Here is a 22,827-nt window from a genome sequence, read left to right on the forward strand (position 1 = left end):
GAATAATAATAATAAAAACAAGAACAATAAAATCTTTGTGTATATAGAGAAAGAGAGTTTGATAAATCTAATGTAGCAAAATATAAACAATTGGTAAATTTTGGCAAAGGGTACATAAGAGATCTTACAACTCTTCAGTGTGTTTAAAATTATTGTAAAAGAACAGATAAAAATAAGTAAAATAAATTAAATATATCACTTCCATGCTCAAAAGCTTAATTGGCTCCCCACTGCCTTAAGAATACAGATCAAATTTGTCAACAAAAGTCACTAAAGATAATATGATGAGAATGATAAGTCTGTTATAAATTGAAGCCTGTACCTGCCCTATCCTTTTAAAGTCCCTAAAAGTCTTAAAATAGATTCTGTCTCAAGAAAACTGTGGATATAAAGTAGTTAAATGGAACAATTTTCGAAAAGAAAGACTATGTAGGGAGAAAAAGCACTATCGAATCGGCCACCCTCTCTCCCACTGGGGCCCTGCATCCCAATCCCTCAGCCTCAGATCCACTCGCCAAAGATGCCCTTGGAGATCCAGCCATAAATGGGCCTCATGCTCTGCAGAACGTCTCCATTGTGCTTGCTCACTGCTCTGCCTGCCCCAGCAGCGACAACAGAGTGAGACAGAGGACAGTTTAGTTCTTAACAGCGCAGCCACAGGAAGCCCAAGAATGTGCTTATGGACTTCAACAGGAAGACAGGATTGCTGAGCATTACAGAAACTTAAACAGAATGACGACACTGCAGAATGAGAGGAATCTAGTCTCTGTGAGACATCAACTCTGAAAGACACATGGTTTCCCTGTCGGAGCAAAAAGAGCTCTGAAGGGAAGAAAGGATATCACCAAGGCACAAGTCTAAGTACTGAAGAGGAACTTAAAAACCAGGAGAAAATTTCTATGCAGGTGATTTGCAGCCAGGAACTAGCTAAATGTCATAGCAATGATGAGATTTGGGAGATGAATTCTGATCTCCACATCCAGGTAGTCTTCGCAATATGGTAAATTATTGTAATTTGTATTTATTATTATAATTTAAGACAAGATAAAGCATTGGTTTAGCAAAAAGGTTTGGGTAGTTTGTACTTGGGGAAAAAATTAACCTGAGCTCAAAAACTATAATCTGAGTTTCTATAAAGAGACATTTGTATAAATTAACTCATATATCAAGTGTTTGAAACAAAGTTAAGACTTAAAATTTAATAGAATAGCTATATAGTTGAGCTGTTACAAAAGAAGAAACTTCTGAACATGCAAGAGAGGTAACAATATGTGTACTAAATATGGACTAAGGTTTTCACTGAAGAAGAGTATCAGAGAATTCATATGTACAGATACAAGCCTCTTATTTCCCTCTCAGTAGCAGAGATTTAATATGGGAAATGAACACTTTGAATTGTAATGAATATGGAAAGATTTCCACTCATGGTTCAACATTAGCTCAACATGTGATAACCCAAATAGATGGAATATGGGATATCCTTAACTAAAGATAATTTTATCTCTTAACCAACACAAGAAAGTTCACAGAAAGAAATCTTATACTAAATAATAATGATTTCGAAAAATCCTACAGTCATTATTTACTCATAGACATGGGAGAACTCACACTAGAGAAAAACATGATTAATCATTCATACCGTAAATGAACAAGAGAAAACATACTACAGAGAAGTCATATGAAGGCTAGCATTGTGAGGTAACTCCCCATAATCATTCACTCCTGAAAGAATCCACACCAAAAAAACCCATGTGAATGTGATCTGTGTGGGAAAACCTTCGGTCAACACTCAACTCAGGTAACACAAGAGAATTCCTGGAGAAAACTCCTCTAAAAACCCTCTAACTTTGGACAAGATTGCAGCCAGAGCTCTTCCTTTTACAACACCAGAGAATTCATATTGGTTCAACATACACGGATGTCTAATCAGTGTGGGAGAGTATTCAACCAAAGTTTTAGCTTTGAGGCTGGAACAGGAAAATTTACATAGCAGGGAAACCGTAAAACTGTAATGAACAGTTTGGTCAAGGCTTCAGCCAGAGTTCTACCTTAATTAAATACTATTTCTGTAATCAACTAGAACAGCTTACAGCTGGAGCTCTGGCCTTAGTGTACAGAAGACAATTCATATAAGGGAGACATCCTATTAAACGTGATGAATGTAGAGAAGTCTTTAACAGGAGAAAGTCTTTTGATGAGTACCAGAGAATTCATACAGTTAAATGAAATGAGTATAGGAAACCCTTTACTCATTGAGCCACATTTGCAAAACATGAGAATTCACACTGGAAAACAACACAGTTGAATATAAGGAAGGAAAGTCTTCAGTAACTATTCATTAAAAGGCCATATAACATTAATGATCTCTCCCTGGAGAGATTTCTATTCATAGAATCAATGTAGCAAGGCCTGTATGTGGAACTCTCAGTTTATTAAACATAAAGAAAGATATTAATAGCTATTTTGAAACCTCTGAAGGGTTATGCTAGAGGAGAAAAGGGGTATCAGTTGTATGAAGCTCCAGAAACATCAAATCCAAGCGTTCATATCTAAGAAGTTAACTAGTAGGTCATTGGGAATAGCTACAATTTGATAGAGTGGACTAGACTATATCTTCAAGAAGAAAACTCACACTTAAATGCATTCCCCAAGAAAAATATGCAAATATTTACAAATTACATAATACATACACAGCACTGTATAGCTGCAATGGGAGGCCCAAAACAGTACCAGTCTGTCAAAAAGTTCACAACCATATTGGGTGAAATAAGACAAAACAATCAAGAAGATAACACGCTTTTTTAAAAAAAATGTTTTTATAGATAATAAGTCCTGTAGAATTCTCTCTCTCTCTCTCTCTCTCTCTCTCTCTCTCTCTCTCTCTCTCTTTCTCTCAGAATGAAGTTTCAGGGACTTCAGGAATGAAGTTTTTTCTTTGCAAAAAAGAAAACTAACATTGTTCCATGTCTCCTTATCCAGAAAATAATACTTAAGAGAAAAAAACAACAACAAACCATGCCACTGAGAAGGACATCAGTATCACTGACAATAAAAAGTGCTGGTTTTGGAAAATATATCACTATAGTTGTTTTCCTTTAAGCATTTTACTCAATTATATACTTTGAGAAATGGTTTCACCAATACAAGAATATTACAGGGATGTAGATTTCAGCTCTAACTTCATTTATACTGGGGGTACCAATAAAAGGTATACACATGACTTGTATTCATCTTTTGTTATCGGTATATATTGAGTATTACAATTTTAATACAGTTTTTTCCTTTCTTAAAATGTGTATACATGTTTTTGGCGCCCTGTATAAAGGGAATCTGAAAATGTAATGGGCTGCCTCACCCACTGTGAATTCTCTGCTAATAATAATGTTCCAATACACATTGAACAATCAGTTATTAGGCATGTTGCAAAAGGATTTATGCATCTAGTAAATGTTGGTCTAGTGATTTCTACGGTACCTTTTATTTTGAGGTTTGAATCGTGTGATGACTACTATGAGAGTAAGTAGAAGCACATATAACAAAGTGTGAACCATATGAATACCTTCTCTAAGGATAAAAGGTACTATTCTGACAAAGTCTAGTGGTTCTGCTTGGGTGATCTGTACATATTTTTAATTCTCTGCTTCAGTGTTTGGAAATCCATATTTTTCAAGGCCCATTCAATGTCTGGGAGCCAATAAATCTTTCTTTCTACTTCTTTCTACTTTCTACTAAAATTGTTGAGTACTAGTCCTCCAGTGAAGAAGTAAAATAGCTATTACCACGTTTCCCTGAAAATATAAGATCGGGTCTTATATTAATTTTTGCTCCCAAAGACGCATTAGAGCTGATTGTCCGCTAGGTCTTATTTTTGGTGGAACATAGTATGTAACTGAAAGTCTCATACATGACTGGAGGGAGTGTATTTTGGTATAACCACTTAAGGAAACTGTTTGGTAGTATCTAATAAAATTCAACTTCCTACAATCCAGCTCCTGGGCACCTACCCAGGAAATTCATACATACATTCACCAATGATCTAACAACACTATTTATAATAGTCCCAAACTGGAAACTGTCAAGATGCTCATCAACATTAGAATAAATAAATGAATTGGGGCATAGTTGTACAATGGAAAACGGTCAGTAAGGAGAATAAACTACAAGTTTAGATGGATGAATCTCGAAAACAATGTTGAACAAAGTCAGTCAGGTGTGAAAGAGCACATAGTGTACGATTTCATTTATATAGTTTCTATCCTGTTAGCACTCAGGATAGTGGCTACCTTAAATTGGGAAGGATGTAAGTGGTTAATCTGAGAAACAGAGAGAGAGAGAGAGAGAGAGAGAGAGACAGAGAGAGAGAGAGAGAGAGAGAGAGAGAGAGAGAGAGAGAGAGAAACTGTAGCAAGGCATGAGGCACTTTGTGAGGGGTGAAATGTCTAACTATTATTTTGTACACCTGAAACAAACAAAAAAAGAAATAGCATAAACATTCCACAGAGGCTAGTGTAATCCAAGCCAGACTCTAAAAGAGCCATGTGACTTACTAATTGTAACCTCAATGAATAAGCAACCCAGCTCAATGGAATAGTTAACTATTACTCTCATGTTTATAAAATAAAACTTGAATGCAAATAGTCTGCCCAAGGTCATGCATCCAGTCTGTAATTTAAAAAAAGGGTTTTTTTTTAAGACCATCCCAAGTTCCTTCATTCCAGCCTTGAGCATAATTATGTAAGCCAGACATTGAGTTGCTACGTGACTTGGAAAGGACACTTTCCTTCTGCAGGCCTCAGTTTCTCAAACTATAAAATGAAGAGGTTTGACTCGATGATCTCTATGCTTCCTCTCAGTAATAACATTTTATATAAGTTTATTCAAAAAGCAAACAAACAAACAAGGCATGAGGAAGGCCTCTGGGATGCCAGTAATGTTCCATAACTAAATCAAAGTGCTCAAATTTTCACAAAGTCAAATCAACTTGTATACTTTTGTGTGTGTGTTATTCTTCAATAAAAATTTTGTAGAAAAAGAAAACTATCCCTACTTTAGGGGCAGTCAGAACAGACATCACAAGTTTAAAGAAAGAGTCAGTATCCTCTTAAGGATCCTATTAGAAAACCTGTCTTCAAAGTAGTTTGGGCTATCTGCACAAGTGCTGAAGAGACCAATAAGCCACAAAAGAAATATAATAACTGGCAATAATTCCTAGATGGAATTAGAACAAAGCCACCACTCAATCTTGGTATCTAAAGACACAGGCTTCCATCATTGTACTTCTTTAACTATTTCTTAGCACTAGATGTATTTTCACCCTAACTTGTAACAATATCTGCCTCCACTGAGGTCTGGATCCAAGTTTGAATTGTTATAAAGGCAGAAATTGGGCCAGATACTACATATTCATTTGTTATGAATTCTACTCTACATCTCATCAGATATTTAACCAGGAAAGTTTTATGAGTAAATAGATCTGTCACTGTTTTTAAAAGCAGGTCATGATTTCCAGAATGCCTTGAAAGATGAAATATATTCAACACAAGATAAACAAAAATAAAAATCCAACCCCATTTCACATAAAACAAAGCAGAAAAAGAATAATGAGTTATAATAAAAGATCAAACTGATAGAGTAAGAGTCAGGTATCATTTAAAATGTTCTTACCGGTGCACTTTGCCACCATAAAATGGCTTAGTATGAAAAGTGATGCTGGCCGAATACCCAGTTTTTGCACAGTTGACACTGACTTTGCCACCCAGTTCCACCCAAGGAACAGTTAAAATTGACCGGGCATATGCACAAGGTAGAGAAAATGTATACTCTTCTCCATGTTCCAATAGACTGAGGATCCCTAAATGTGAAAATATGAAGGCTGTTAACATTTTAAAAAGATAGCTATGAAAAATCCATATTACGTTTTCTCCTGTCTAGTAAATAAACATCATATTTTTGCTTAATTTTCATTTAGCTTTGGATGAAACTGGCTTCATATACAATTGTATTTGACAACAATTCCTGGTAATAGTGAATGAAGGTTACTTTTACTATGGCCTTACTGTTTCTTTGGTTCATGGAACCAAAAACTGTTACAGTGGAAACCGTTTAAGACTTCCCTCTAAAGCTCCTAAAAAGAAAATAAAACCTTAAGTCAGAGTTTAAGGCCATAATATACTGCATCATGTTAAGATCTGATGATCAGTATTAATAGCTTTTCCAGCAGTTTGGGGATAACTAAATATCTAATGTTATAGAGTCATAGACCTTAATCTCAGACCATGATGCAAAAGTGTTCTTAATTTTATATATATACATATATGTACAAAGAAAAAAAGTAATTTTATGATGAAAAATATGGTCATAATTTTCTTTGCCAAATCCTGAAATATTTACAGTAAGGCTATAAGAGAGAAAGGTGGTAGTTTCCAAACAAATATTATTCTACTGGGGCTTGTTACATATTAAGTGATGCTATATTAAGAACAGTTTTAAAAAACATAAAAAAGGAATTACATTAATGAATAATCGATCTATACTAAATAATTAAGAGACACTAAGGAGACTTGAGCTAGCTACACTACTAACCTAAGCTTATTACCTAGTTCACCAACAAAACAAATAATGACCTGGATATGTACTACGGCTCTGAACTGTTACGGTATCTCTCTCTTAATAAACGTTCATTAGGCACTCTTCTTAATATTCACAAATAAGGGCAACAGTTGTGATAAATATTTTAATGTAGTTAATTTTTAGGATCAGCAAATACACAAACTGAGATTGTAAAGTAGTCTACTTTATGTAAAGCAACATGAACTATTTTTTTTTTTAAGGAGGGCGCAGCTCACAATGGCCCATGCAGGGATGGAACCGACAACCTTGGTGTTATTAGCGCCACGCTCTAACCAACTGAGCTAACCGGCCATCCCTGAACTATTTTTTTGTATTGCCCTTAGCAGTCTTCACAAAGGGCAACAATAAATCAAGAATTATTGAGCCATTTCACCAGGCAACATGATTCTGGCTATATTTATATATTAATATAATGAGAGATGTCAGAAGACATAAAGATAACAAACTGGGGTATACTTCAAGTGTTTCATAACTGGTGATTAATTCTAAATTGGAAAAGACATATTTCTATTACTTTGCTAAAACTACATGACCTTATAAACTGGGATTATGATCTTTGATTTCTAAGAATATATTTAACTAAGTAGCATACACTGTGGAATTTAAGATCTGAAGAAACATACAATTAGCTTCAAATATTTGTGATAATAGACTAGTTAAAACTGAGGTTCAAAGAATTCTAAAATCTCATTTATTTAATAATTAAACAAACTTTTCCCGTACTATTAAATAAAAAATATGGCTGCTAATAGGAGCAAAATGAATGTTCTAAGTTCCATTCCCTGATTTAATTTACTTTCTGTTGACAGTACCAATAGTAATTTAATTTCTAAAAGGCAATCCATGAATATATAATTAGGACTTACTAAAAAATTAACTATTATGTACCTCCTTCATGATTAATGCATGGTTAAGATATTAATGCTTTTCCTCATTTCTTGAGGTATTTTCTTTCTTGAAGTAGGAGAGACTACCATTATCAGATTCCTTCTGTTATATGAGCTGATAAGAGTAACTGTCCTGATGGAGAGTGTGTCAAAGAATGAGGTTCTATGCCTCATTCTGGCTATGCCTTAACCTTTATGACCCGGGACACGTCCTATCACTTCTAGACTTCAGTTTTTCATCTATAAAATAAATAAATTGATTTATGAAGAACTTAGGGCTAATGTTAAAATTTTATAGCTGAAGGTGGCAAACTTTCTTAAACAAAAAATCTCTTCCAATGTTATAAAAAGTTGGTAAGACTCATCACAACAGATATTAAAAATAGGGAAAACTGAAAGGGGAGATAAACTATTTTCTTCACAGCTACAATAACACAATCTCAAAATGTTAGTCATAGGCTTAATGATGCCATATTTACACTGTTAAGTTTACATTCAGAACAAATTATTCTATGCACAAGAGTGTTCCCTTTAATATTAAAATGGTAGTTTGTTTCCTGCCATTATATTTGCATTAACTCTGCAATGATTTCAGTGGAGGTTTATCTATTATTGATTTTTTTTCTTTCTTTGTATTCTTTGCCAAAAAACAGTGGCCAAAATAAAAGATTACTTTCATAATCTTTTTCTGAAGTAGAATTAAAGCTTGGCAATGTATTTTAAAACATTCTATAAATATCTCCTTATAAATATGAATATATTTGTAAGAAATATAAACGATGTAGATTTACCTAGAAGATACTTCTTTTTTTCTTTCTTTCTTTTTTAAAATTAAAGCTCATTGGGGTGACAATTGTTAGTAAAGTTACATAGGTTTCAGGTGTACAATTCTGTATTACATCATCTATGTATCACAATGTGTGTTCACCACCCAGAGTCAGTTCTCCTTCCATCACCATATATATGATTAAGAAGAAGATATTTCTTAAGTGCTTTTTATAACAGCAAAGACATATGTTTTCAAGTATTATCAATGACAGTGGGAAAATGAATATTTAGTGCAAAAAAACAGGACACAAAACTATATGGAGAGAATTACTCCTAATTTTATAAAACTTTTATAAAAGTACAAACATACACACAGAGTAAAAATACAAAATACTAACTAAATTTATCCATCTCTCGATGAAGGAATTAGAGATGCTTTTATTTTCTCCTTGATATTTTTCTAAGTTTTCCAAATTTTCTACTATAAAAATATTTTACATTTAAAATCATAAAAAAATCATGTTAAAGAGAATTTATGTTTTTCCATAACTACACCCCTTTGCCACCAGCATTCTGGAACATACTAGAAATTAGGGGGAAAAAATAGTACACTCAACATTTCAAATTTATAAGTATATTTATGTAGCTTCTCAAAATTTAAGATTACAGTGATATTAAAAATTGGAAAATAATTTTCTGCTTACCTTCTCCAACCATTGTCACGCCTATCGACATGCCTAAGAATTTGCTCTTAGTCCAGACATGCGCATTTACACACATCTTCCTTTCTGCACATTCTGCATAAAATCCTGAGACTGGAGGATGATGGGAAACCTGCTCAGCAACAAATCTGACTGTGTGACAGTCTGGTCCCATGTGGCTCAAAGCCTCCTCTGATAGAGGAGCATGATTTGTGACCGCCTGGGCGGAAGAGCTGCCAGTAACGCTGGACGCTACATCACTTTTTGGCACCCGCCAGGAGCAGTGAAATATTTCTCCAATGATAGGATTGTACGGCTTCTTAGCAATGGCTCCCTTACGGCCTTCATGAAATGAGGTAAGATAGTACTCAACAAAACGAATCATTCTGTCTTCAGCTGTGGCTCCATTAGTGATGGCTATAAACAGGTCTGGATGAGACATAAAATCTGCATACATTTCCAGCAAGGAACGCTTCTCTAGGATAAATGTAGGAAGCACCACCTAAAACAATAACAACAAAATCAACCAAAGAGGTCAATTTTAATCCAATGTGTTTATCTGTAGACATTATTCTTATGTCTCTGAAAACATTTCATTCTAGATGAGTATTAAAAGCAAAGTCACAAAGTTTCATTAAAAAATAAACATGCTTTTATCAAATATATGTAAATAAATTTTTTAAAAAATAATTTTTAAAATGCATGCTTAAAAGGAAATGAAAGTCTTCCCAAATGGAGAGAAAAGAAGAGAAACACAGAGCAACCAGGAAGTCTAAGAGCCATAAAATAAAAGTTTCAGAGAGAATACGAAAAAAACTGGAAGACAGGAATCATCCATGAAATAATTCAAGGTTTCAGAGAACTGAAGAGTATTAGTTGTCATACTGAAAGGCCTACCAAATACCCAGGGACAGTGGATATAAAGAATCCTATACCAAGACATGGCACAGCCGTCTGGATTGGCAGAAGACACTCATTTCACCCACCTACGAGCTGTGGCTTCCGTCTACTGCTGAGGTCACCGCTTGGCTTAGAAGCAGAAAATACTGAGCAGCGCACCCACTCCCTCTGCCTACATTCCTGCTGGATGCCCAGTTATCCTGCTTACACCAAATGCTCTCACTCTGTGAACCAAGTATTTCACAGGACTCATTTACAACTATGCTCTCTGTTTCTTCAGAAAGGACTCATCTAAAACATTTTTCAAGAACTTATAAAAAGCTGAAGCCAGAGACTACTTAGTTTATCTTCGCCTTCTTCTATGAATGGCAATACAGCCCTTTCATTATACCGCTAAGGCTGTGCTGGCTATTCACTTTTTTCCTAAACTAAGCAACGTTGTTATAGTGTACATATATAGGTGGTAAAACCTTTGGTAAAGTCAAGTAACTGGTTGCATCTAGGAAAAAAGTAGGGGACTCCAACCGAGATAGGCACTCAGAGAGCTAACAAGTCTGACGATGGTATGTCTCACAATTTAATCTGAGTTGTGGGTACATGGGTATTCATTTTATCATTGTTTGAAATGTTTATATGCATTCTCTTCAGTCTTCTGTGTCTGTAATACATTTCACAAAGAAAAGATTTAACTGGAAAAAAGGAATGTAATAAAATTAGATATGAACTATAATTATATGAGGAAAGATTGGAAGGGAATCTCAGAAAGTGAGGGCTGTGTTGTTAGGGTGGTAGAATTATAGATTTTTCCCTTTTATTTTCCTAAACCTTCTGTGAAGGGTTTAATTATACTAAATTCATAATATTATTTAAAAATGAACAAAATGGACAGTGAGGAGAATGTCTGTTACTTATTGGCAACATGCAGGCTGGGAACACGAGTACCTTCTTTGCTGCTGTAGTCCTAGTACCTAGCAGTGTCTGGAACAGAAGACAGGCTCAGTAAATATTTGTTGTATTAGTGTTATTGTAGATGGGAGGTGGATGTGACGACAGTTTAGTCACCACGTTCTTTAATGCTGCTTGAAAAGTAACACTATTTTAAATGTTATGCGAGTGTTAATACCTCATGATTGGTTAACATTAACAATTTTATATATAAATGTTAAAAAAAGTATGTATCTTTTTAATTAACAATGTACAAATATGGGGAAGCTATATTATATATAGTTATTCATGCCGAGAGAGCTTTACCATCTGGATTGCTATCACAGCACATTATTTTCAAATGTTCTTATGCCTCATAAATCCCAACACTGTACTTATTATGACTTATAAACCTAAATCTACTAAGGGACAGCAAATATCATAATAACCAAACAAATCCGTCAAATGACTATTTATTTTAACCAACTTTATAACTAATAGTCTTTTCTGAACCACTGATATGAATATATTTCTAGAAATATTTGAAATATTTCTAGCTGAAATATTAAGGTTAGATGAAAGGTTAATGGGTATCTTTATTAATTCCTAAAAAGTCTGCTTCTTATTAGGCTATTAATTCAGACCATTTATGTATGTATGTATGTATGTATGTATGTATGTATGTATGTATTTTAAAAAGATCTAATTGGCTTTAGTAAACAATTCATGAACCGGGCAGCATCCCATCTAGCAACTAGAAGGAAACCCCCCAATCCATTTACTTTTAAATCCTCCCAGAATCACTGTAAGTCTAAGTAAAAAAAAAAAGTAAGTTATTGATTTTGAAATGCTTCCATGAGAATGCAAAAGGCAGTATGCTTTCTATTTAAATTATATTTTCAGGTGAATAATTCATTGGAATCAAACAACCTTTTTTTTTTTTTAAACACTATCCTGACTTTTTTTTTTTTTAATTGGGGAATATTGGGAGACAGCATGTTTCTCCAGGGCCCATCAGCTCCAAGTCGTTGTCCTTCAATCTAGTTGTGGAGGGCGCAGCTCAGCTCCAAGTCCAGTCGCCATTTTCAATCTTAGTTGCAGGAGGTGCAGCCCACGATTGCATGTGGAAATTGAACTGGTAACCTTGTTGTTGAGAGCTGGTGCTCTAACCAACTGAGCCGCCCTTCTAGTAACCTTTTAATCTACACCTTCCCTACTTTCCCTGGCATAAAAAAACCTCAACTTGAAACATACTTCCTAAAGTCAATTTTGAAACCCCATACTAATGCAAAGCAGTGTCAGTAGTAATTCAAAGTACGGAATTTCACAGTATAAATATTTGACATACGTATGTAGGTTTTGAACCTGATTGGCTTTTTAAATTAATGTCAGTTAAAAAACAAATTAAGAGAAGACTGGCCTAAAATTAAAAAATGCAGATCAGTGCTAACCAAACTTTGATGTATACCTGAGCCTCAAGAAGATCTCATTAAAATGCAGAGTCTGGTCCCCTAAGTCTGGGACTGGGGGCTGAGATTCTGCATTTCTACAAAGTTCTCAGGTGCTGGTGATGTTACGTGTTTTCAGACCACACTTCCCCTCCCCCAGTTTTGAGATATAATTGACAAAATTATAAGATATTTAAAGTATACATTGTGGTGATTTGATATACACATACATTTGAAAGGATTCCCATCATCTAGTTAATTCAGACAGAGTCTGTAAACTATGGCCCTTGGGCCAAATCTGGCCTCCTGTTTTTATAAATACAGTTTTTCTGAAACATATTATCCATAGCTACTTTCATACTATAAAGGCAGAGTTGAGTAGTTCCAACAGAAACTATGCCCACAATGCCAAAAATATTTACTTTCTGTCCCTTTACAGAAAATGCCCACTGACCTGTTATCGGTAACACTCAAAACGTACTTGTCAACATGAGAAGAGTACAGTAGAAGTATAAATGCCTTTCATGGTTTTGTGGGATTACATCCTTTTCTTTAAATTTTCCAATTCTGTCTACTCATTGACCCCTTTAATTTTCCTCAGAAAAAGAAGACTGTAGGTCTTTATTTGCTATGCAACTTCCTGCTGGCAGTTTTTTGAAAAGTATTACATTTTTTATGAAATGCTGATCTAGAGACTAAGAAACCAACTCATGAAGAATAAAAAGCCTGACAACATTAACGACTAGTCCAGTGCTGCACCAGTGACCTCCGTGGACAGTTTATCCCGTTACTTACTCGTGTTAAATCCATGCCCAGCTTGAGCTGTGACAGGAGATGGAGGATAACACTGCGCTGCTCCTCCACAGCGCCCAGATCGTCCTCCTTATTGTCACACGTGTCCTCCACCTCATCATCGGCATTGACTTCTTCAGGTTCCTTGATGCAAAACAAAAGTCTGCTCTTACAAATGCTTATTAATCTACATTAAGAATAAAAGGATCAACATCAGACTTGAAGGCCTTTACACTGGGCCTAAATGACACTGAGGACAGGCAAAAATCTTTCTGAAAATATAACTTCCATCGCTTGGCCATGGAACAATTTCCTTTAGTGAACCCATTATCACTGACATTGAATATATTGTGGTTTTGCCATAGATTGTCACATATAAAATACATGTATTTTGTAAAAATATGATTTTTTTCAAAAAGAGTGGAAACCACCACCAACTATAATTTAAGTTCAGTATGTTTTGAGACTTCAATAGTTGCCCTATTTTTAAGCTAAAACTGTAAATAAAATTTTAAAGTGACTGTACATGTCAAATTTAACTACTGTAATCTATATTTGCTCATTTATTCCTGGAGTCATCAGGAGGAAAACCTGCGGTTGAAGAGAATACTAGATGCAGATATGAAAATCCTGTAGTTTCTCATGCCATCTTAATGCCACAAAAAGTTTTCTGCACAGCTCTTCAATCAATCAATCAATCAATCAATCAATCAAACAACCACTTGGAAAACTGAAAATGTTTACATTCATCTCAACAGCATCTTAGCTCCAAATGATTGGTTATGAAAAACTTATTTATTTCTATTTAAGTAACAAATAACAGTTTCAAATTCCAAGATTCTATAGAACCTTATCAGATGTCACTTTCTATGCTTACGTGGGGGCAGTGTCCCATCTCTGTCAATGATACTTCTTTTTATTACCTTTGTGTAAGAGAGCTTCATATGAATATAATGTCTTTGGTATTATATTAGATTTTAAGTCATGAGGATTTTAAGAAGGAAATAATTTTCCTTTTTAGAGCTGTCTCTGCCTTTGATTTTATCTTCCCATAACCTGTTCTATGAAGCTAGGCAAAGAAAACCAGTCCTAATCAGGCCTAAAATCAAGAATTTAATGTTCTCACCATATTCTCAACAAAATATAAAACAGAGTTAAAGGATAATGGGTTTCTGATCATTTTTTTTGCCTTTTTCTCCTTTTCCTGTTTTTTTTACCAAGGAAATCTATAGCAGCTCAAATTCTGATAAAATATTTAAAAGTCTAGTTCATTTCTGCATGTTAAGATTAAATAAACAATTATTGTTTGTATAAATCAGAATTACTTCTGTTTTTATGACCTTGAGGAGAAATTCCCAAAGGCTTTCTCAATTTCCCCTTTCAATGGCTAGTGAGTCTGTCAAGAAGTGTTTCCTGTTATCTACCCTAAATCAGTTGCATAACACAATTTAAGTATACTTGTCAATGTTTACTCTTCATAAAACGGGAAGAAGTTGATCACGCCCCTCTCTACATCTGGATACCAAATATAATATTCATTTGAGAAATGTTGAAAATAAACCTAATTGGTCTTGATTAAATAATGGTCTCCAACCCTCAGAATAGGTACCATTACATTGAGGTCAGACATATTAATAATGCAAATATAGCCTTAATATTATTAGACAATATAAAGTTTACTTTGCAGTTTCCCCATGAAAATAATATTAAAGAAAAAAAAACAATCTGGCAGAAAAAGTATTTAAAAGAACAGTTTTTGTTTTTCTAAAAATAGTCAAATTACTTATTAGAATAGAAAAATAAAGTAGTTCTATTAACAAATACTGATTCTAAAGCCTGGTGTGAATGGAAAAATTAGGAAGCTCTCCTTTCTTTTTAAAATGCTTCTTCTTAGAGGTCATCACGCCTTTCTTAAAGAAAAGCTTAAGGTAAAAAAAAAAGGGGGGGGCATTACCAAAGTTCGAATAAACATGCACACATGTACAAAATCCCTACAAACCCAGAATGGTTAGCAAATGCAGTGGCAAGAGCCGCTGAGTTCCTAGGAATTCATATTACTTGGAGACTGTATGGCAAAGGAAAACCCCAATATTCCACAACTCATACTAATGGTCTTTTTTGCCCTGATTTCTGACTTGGGCACAATGGCTCCATGGGCTTTGTTCTAGCCTCACTGGGGTTTATTTCTTCTATCACCTGACAGCAAAATCTCCACCAGTGTAACATGCGTCTCCTGCTTGCATTAACACTCATATTTCAAAAAAGGCACGTGTGAATTTTTTTTGAGAATTCAGGTCTGTTCCGGTATGCCTGAATGGAGGCTAATGTCTTGTAACTTAAAAAAAAAAAGTGTGCTTATTTGTTTCTACTTACACTATGTGATATACTTGGTCTACTCACCACTTCAGAAGATTTGCAAATGGAGATATCAATTCTCTCCTCCCCACCTCCGTGCCCTCCTCAAACACATACCTCAATCCTGACCTCCAGCATACTTTGTATTCTCATTTAGAAGAATGAAGATGGAGTATATGACCTACAGTTTATAATTTTTCACTTGCAAATCATATCTAGTCCTGATCTTTCCAAAGCTTTAATTTCATTATTTCCAATTGCTTTTTATATACATGTACAATCATATATCCTCTTCCTCAACATGTTCATAAACCATACTAAAACTTTTCCCTCACAAATCTCTTTCTTCCTAACTTTCCTAAGTTTTGTGTATAGCACCACGATTTTATCTCGTCATTTAGGCTCGAACACTTGCTGTGATCCAACCCTATAACCAGTCAACCACAAGTCCAACTGATTTTTCATTTGAAATGCACATTATCAATTCATGTCTTCACTTCTACTTCTATAGCTTTCTACCCAAACTTTAATTTCAAGTCATATCATATACCAATCTTCCTAAACATACCCCATCCCTCCCCGTGCTCATGACCTTATTATCTATCACATTAAGATTAAATTCTTCTGCACGCTTTTCTACGTTCCTTGAGGGCACAGTTTACAATATATGCAATGGAGCAATGCTCCAGGGATTATCATTCCACATAGAATGCAACATAAATGGTCATCTGGATTTGTAAAATCCAACAACCCTGTGATCATTTTCTGTAAACCAGGTGCTCTGTTAAATTCATTTAGCAATTCATAACAATCTTATACGGTATTATTATTCCTGCTTTACAGATGAGGAAATTGAAGCTAAGAGTGGTTAATTGATTGGTCCACATGTTAGATGACCAGATTTGGATTCAAAACCATCAAGCAAGTATTTTTCACAATAAGTATATATGCCTCAGTATCCCTGCTTGCAGTACTCCCCCATCTTGAGATTCCTCACTACTCCTCTCTTCAAATCTTATCTCCTTTCAAAGCCCAATTCCAAGTCCACTTTCCAAAGCATTCCTTATCCACTCTACTCAGTACATTTCTCTTTCTTTAAATGCCCATATATGTGCTGTGATTCTAAGTCTCTTCAGTGAAAGAACTGTCTTCTATTTTTGTGTCTCCCCTAATTCTTAACGTTGGACTTGTCATATCCTAAATAGCTTAACAAATATTTACTAACTCATTGAACCAGAATGATATGCTACAGTGGTGGAACTATGAATAGAATAAAACACTCTCTAGCTTCTGAGAAATGTGGAATGAATAATGCTTTAGGAAAATATTAAACCCTAAGACCATGTGCTATTTCAAGTAGAATAACACTTTTAAAATTTGGTTTGGTAAAGTGCTTACTATCAAAAAGACTTAACAGTAAACTTTTAAACATGTAATTATACTACTAAACATCTAGTAAATGATGTTAAATTAAGAAATGTAAGAGATAAATATACAAATAATCTTGTATTAGATAAGCTATTTTCTAGAAAAAGAAAAACATGCAAATTCAAAATTTCAAACACATTTTTTATCATGCAACATTAAACCCAAACTGAAAAGGGCACATAATTTAACCTGGAAAATATAGTACATACAAGTTTTATACAACAGACCTCTTCCACAGTCAATGTAGTTAGTCTACAAGAACGTTGCTGTGGTGTTAGGCTGACTTGCACACCCTGACAATGAAAAGGGAATTGACCCTTTTCAGTGATTCCTGATTTTCACACCAAAGCCATATTTTCACATTACCTTACCCTTGTTAATAGTCCAGATTCTGCAACACTCTGGTCTTCCGGGACTGCCACTGGCTTACTCTGCTCAGTTGCAAAAGGCGGGTCAGCTCCATTTTTATAGTGGTTTGATAAAGGTATCTTTGGTTCTAACCATTCGATTGTCGTTCCTGATGAAGTAAGAGAAAACTTTCGCTGAAACTTGCTCATAATCTGGAAAGTTCAGCAGATGTGGATAAATAATACTGTTTTGAGCCTAACAACTCTAAAAGCAATTCAGCCTGTTAAGAGACTCTGCAAGACAGCCATGTGTACCTCATTAGCATGAGCAGCACGATTGGGTGCTTTACAAAAGAGCACCTTGCAACTTGAAATCAGACACCACCATTTAAAAGAATCAACTTTGAATAGCACTGAAGTCACTTCTTGGGCAAATCTGTGAATCATAAAGTCTATTCCCTTCCTAACAGTTGATTTGCTGTCCTTTCTGTATGAACCCTGTCCCTCTGGAAATCAAAAAGCATAAAACTGGGCTTTAGGGAGTCACAATTACAGGAGGAACCTTGGACTGTAAAACAGTAAAATTTGCTTCAATTTGGGTTGAATCTTATTCTCAGTAGCAGTTTTCTAACCAAGCAATATAACCTCCATGATCTAATTTAAGAATTGAAAACATATGTCCATTCTTTTTTTCAATCATATAAAAAAAGCTCCATATACTTTTAAACTGAAAGGTTCTACTGTTGAATAAATAATAGCTGACCCAGTGAAAGACAGTAGTCACATTTAGAGACCTGTCATCTTCTCAATTAATGACTCAAATGTCTCTTATTACCCTCAACTAGTTTAACAAAGTGGATTCTATGCCTAATCAATAATGGAAAGTGTTCCATTTGATTTCAGAGGCTGATCTAGGTTTCACAGAACGTTGGTGATAGAGTACTACAATAAGGGATGTTCAGTCTACTAAGGAGAAATTTTAAAAAGTATGGAATTTACTCAGTCTACAAGAAAACCCCAGGCTTCCTTAGAGAAATAAATTACAAAGTTATGAGGCTACCAGAGCATCATTCTGCCTTACAGTGCAGTTTCACTTGGCACTAGGAAATTCATGACTGAAGATATACCCTAGATAAGTAAGTTCATGGCGGCTGTTTTGAAATTCCAAAGAAATGAAGGGGCGACCCGATGGCTCAGGTGGTTAGAGCGCGAGCTTTCAAAAAGGCTGCCGGTTCAATTCCCGCATGGGGTGGTGGGCTGCGCCCTTGCAACTAAAGATTGAAAACAGTGACTGGACTTGGAGCTGAGCTGCGCCCTCCACAACTAGATTGAAGGACAACTCCCTGGAGAAACACACTGTCCCCCAATATTTCCCCCCCAAAAATAAAAAAAGTCAAGATAGTGTTAAAAAAAGAAAGAAATGGAAACACTTTGCTCCTACCTTAAAAATGTTTATTTTTAATATCACTATTTAGATTTCTTTACTTCTCAAAATAGAATGTGCACAAACACTAAATTTAAGACATCTGTTTTAAGAGATCACTTAACTAATTGTAAACTATAATAAAACTCTTTATCAAACCAATCATTTGGTCTCAGGACCCCTCTAAATCAATGAGTCTTTGGATAACACACTAAGAGACCTTATGGAACTAAACACTAATATGAATTCAGATTTTATTTCTTATGTCATCTCAAAATTTGAGTGGGAAGGTAATTCAATTTTTCTTTCCAGTTATATTTTCATTCTCAAGTGACTTGAGGATAAATTTCTATAGACCTAATTTGGGAAACATGGAAATTTACAATGAGAAATACCAATACTAGTTAATTAATTCCGCCAAACAACCACAAATCTGTGCTAACAAAACAGAAATTGATGTAGGAGAAAAACTTTTACTTCAAACATTTCTCAAAAGTTTATAATATGTTTCACCTTTTAAATTAAAAAAGTAAATTTGTGCATGCTCATTAATCATGAAGCAATCATTTCAAAACAAGGCTGTGTATTAATTCACACAAGTGAAATTTCAAAGAATCTTTAAATTATATAGCATTTAATTAATCAAGTGTTTGTTGAGCATCTAGTTAGTACTAGCATTGTGCTACTTGAAGTACTTTTTAAAAATTAAGTAGCATAAACTGGAAACAAATTGTTTTATTTTACAGACAATATTATTATTATTACCAAATGAGAAATTTCTTAGCTCAGGGTAACTTATCCAATGTTCAACATAGTTGAACCAAAGTTCATCTATCCCCTCAAAGTAATATAATGCAATCAATAAAAATTATGTTTACTGAAAGCACATCACACATTGGAAAATATTCTTGAAATTAAGTAGAAAATATTAAGATACAAACATTTATTTTCTAATAACAATGGGGTAAAAGAAACAAAAACTAAGAAGAAAAATAGAAAAAACTGGTGCGTAGTGTACTAATATATTAACAATGGAAGTTTCTGGTTCATAGGATAACACATGATTCTTGTTTCTTCTTCAAATTGTATGGTAATTTCTCAGTTTTTCATAAGTGTGTGTTACTCTCTAACAGGAGGAAATTTATGTCGGACTTTTTAGAATTCCCCCAAGGCAGCAGTCCACGTGCACAGCTCACAATTTAGGGTCTTCTCTCTTTGGCATGCCCTCTCCCCTACCCTAAGCTAATTGGTTTTGGTTGCTTTTCTGTGCCTTTCCCAGACCTTTTAGTATCAGAAGTATTAATCCATTCATATTAATCCACAATACTTTGCTTGCATTTAAGTGGCACTTTACATGTTATTTACATGTTGTCCCCAAGTGGACTATTGGTTCCTGAAAGGGAACACACATAATTTATTGGCCTGACCTATACCTACAATTGACATTAAAAAATTTGTTAGCTTGAAATATTGAATTTAGGCACATGTGAGGATGGGATCCATACTATCCCCATATCAAGATCTGATTATGATAAATTTTTCCTGAGCAGAGACTCAATATCTTTCTAAAGTATCTTTCACAGTAAGGGGAGTAAATTGAATAAGAGAACCATGAGTTGTTGTGAAATACTAAGTTACTACTATTAACACAATGCGGGGTAGGGAACTTTGAGAGATGTTAAAGGATACAAACTTACAACCAGACGATGAAAAAGTTCCAGAGATTTAATGCCAGCATAGTGATTATGGTCAACTATACTTAAAAGTTGCTACCCTGTTTTCCTGAAAATAAGATCTAGATGGACAATCAGTTCTAATGTATCTTTTGGAGCAAAAACTAATATAAGACCCGGCATTATATTATACCTAGTCTTACATTAATTTTTGCTCTAAAAGACACATTGAGCTGATTGTCTGGGTAGGTCTTATTTTCAGGGAAACACGGTTAAGATACCAGATCCTAAATGTTCTCACCACCAAAAGAAATGATAATTATGTGACACGATTGAGGTGTTAGCTAATGCTTCAGTGGTAATCATATAGATATGTATCATACGTATGATTTGATACATATGTATCAAAGCAACACTGTTGTATACCTTAAACTTACACAATATTATAGGTCAATTGTATCTCAATAAAAAAATGTGCTGAGCTTATTTATCTCATTTAATAGAAAAACTCGTTTTTGTTCTCCCATGCAATAACATTCTTTTCCCCAGTAAATTATTTCAGTAAGTAGATGCTCTCAAATACTTGATGTATGATGTATACCTTATTTTTCAAACTGAAAGGTGATGGATAGATTTAAATATATATATCAGTATCTCAATGTGGAAATAATGAATAGTGAACTAAACCAAAATTCAAGAAATGATCCCAACATTTCTACTTTGGTCAACTGCATGAATGGTGATATCACCAATTTTAATAGAAATACGGGAGATGTGGGTTTCGAGTTCAGTTTTTGACATGTTGAGTTTGAGGTCTCTAAAGAGATATTCAATAATATTACACATTAGACCCAAAATAATTTTAGATTCAAAAAAGGGCACAATAAAAAGACTTTTTACAACATTAGTGGGATCATTAAACGAAGCTCACTGGTTTTCTATTTGTTTGCTTTTTAATTAAGATTTTCTGCTGTTAGAATTACAATGAATGCAGTCCTTTCTACATTTTGGCCCTTAATGTTAAGTCCTACCTTTAATCTGTAACTTCCCCCCGCCCCAATCTATTTGTGAAGGGTGCAGCTCACTGGGCCATGTGGGAATCGAACAGGCGACCTTGGTGTTCATGAGCACCGCGCTCCAACCACTGAGCCAACCGGCTGTCCACCGGCGGCTCAGCTCCAAGCTTAAGCCTGTTGCTTCTTACTGAACCATGTGAGAATTGAACTGGAGACCTTGGTGTGATGAGCACCGCGCTCCAACCACTGAGCCAACTAGCTGCCCACCAGCAGCTCGGCAGCTCAGCTGCAAGCTCAAACCATTGTTTCTCACTGGCCCATATGGGAATCGAACCAGCAACCTTGTTGTTAAGCGCTCCTGCTCTAACCAACTGAGCCATTCGGCCGCTCCCAAGTCCTACCTTTTTCTATAACTTACCTGAAGGCAAGGAGCCCTTCTGATGTGATGCATGCTGCAATTGTAGGATATGAAAGCAGTCATTTAAGCAGTTCATAGTTGCCATGGAAGTAGCTTTGAGCATTAAGAGATCCTGGTCCAAGGAACTAACATGGCCAGAAGCAGGAAGGCATTCAATTCGTCTAATTAAGTCTCTTTGTTGTCCTTCAGCATGAGACATCATCTAAGGAAAACAACAGTTCTGTATGTCCCACTCATAACATATATATACGTGTGTGTGTGTGTATATATATATATATATATACACACATATATATACGTATATATATATGTGTATATATACACTCGCATATACAATTGCCATTTTAATTACAATATTTAGCTTTTGACCACTTTTAGAATCAATTAGGCTTAGATATCTATTTTCAGTCTGTTTGGCTAGCCTCGATTAATGACTATTTAATAGTGATTATCAACTGAGCAAAGGATGGTGACATTTGGCAGCTACACTTTTTTGGGGAAGCCACAAAGCTCAAGAGCCCTGACAAACCTTTTATCAACAGCATAAATTTATACATCATCAAAAAGAACATTCCACATCATCTTTAATAGCTGCAGTAAACATTTCATTCTAAAGTAAAATTAATCCCCAGTCTGGGCTCTCAACCACCTCTTCTCAGCATTTCTCGTCAGGCTCAATCTGAACCTCCATTAAAAACATGACGCTTTACCTGCTTCCTCTTTCATAATCTAACTTCCTGCTTCCATTAGCCTGATTTTGAAGGAAGTACGTATTAGATATAAGCTTTTCAGGTTAAAAGAGTTAAATACACTCTGCTTTGATTAGAAGCTGAGGAAAGGTAGGGTGAGTAAGCTCCTCTGAGTAAATCAGTGCCCAGGGAAGAATACTGAGCCTATCCAAATTCTTCCTAAGGCAAACCATGGGGGATAGTCACATATATATACAGAGAGTGCCAAAAAAATGTATACACATTTTAAGAATGGGAAAAAACTGTATTAAAATTATGCTGATGGTAACCACTTTGAGCACCTCTTATAAATGCAGAAGTCAAATGTGATTTGAATTCATCTTTTGTTGTTGGTATATGTTGAGTATTACAATTTTAATAGTTTTTTT

The 22,827-nt window shown here is 34.9% G+C and overlaps 1 protein-coding gene across 1 annotated transcript in view; it reads right to left on the reverse strand.

The window, feature by feature from the left end:
* The window catches only part of OSBPL11 (oxysterol binding protein like 11), an 83,626-nt gene that overhangs the window by 18,640 nt on the left and 42,159 nt on the right, over positions 1-22,827 (reverse strand). Inside the window, exons 6-10 of the mRNA XM_081028804.1 lie at positions 21,711-21,912; positions 17,205-17,350; positions 13,054-13,194; positions 8,990-9,488; positions 5,665-5,851 (exon numbers count right to left, since the gene is read on the reverse strand). Coding sequence (XP_080884930.1) covers positions 5,665-5,851; positions 8,990-9,488; positions 13,054-13,194; positions 17,205-17,350; positions 21,711-21,912 — 1,175 coding nt within the window. The remainder of the gene's footprint in view (positions 1-5,664; positions 5,852-8,989; positions 9,489-13,053; positions 13,195-17,204; positions 17,351-21,710; positions 21,913-22,827) is intronic.

This window comes from Rhinolophus hipposideros (assembly GCF_964194185.1).
Source record: "Rhinolophus hipposideros genome assembly, chromosome: 2".
NCBI classification, from domain to species: domain Eukaryota; kingdom Metazoa; phylum Chordata; class Mammalia; order Chiroptera; family Rhinolophidae; genus Rhinolophus; species Rhinolophus hipposideros.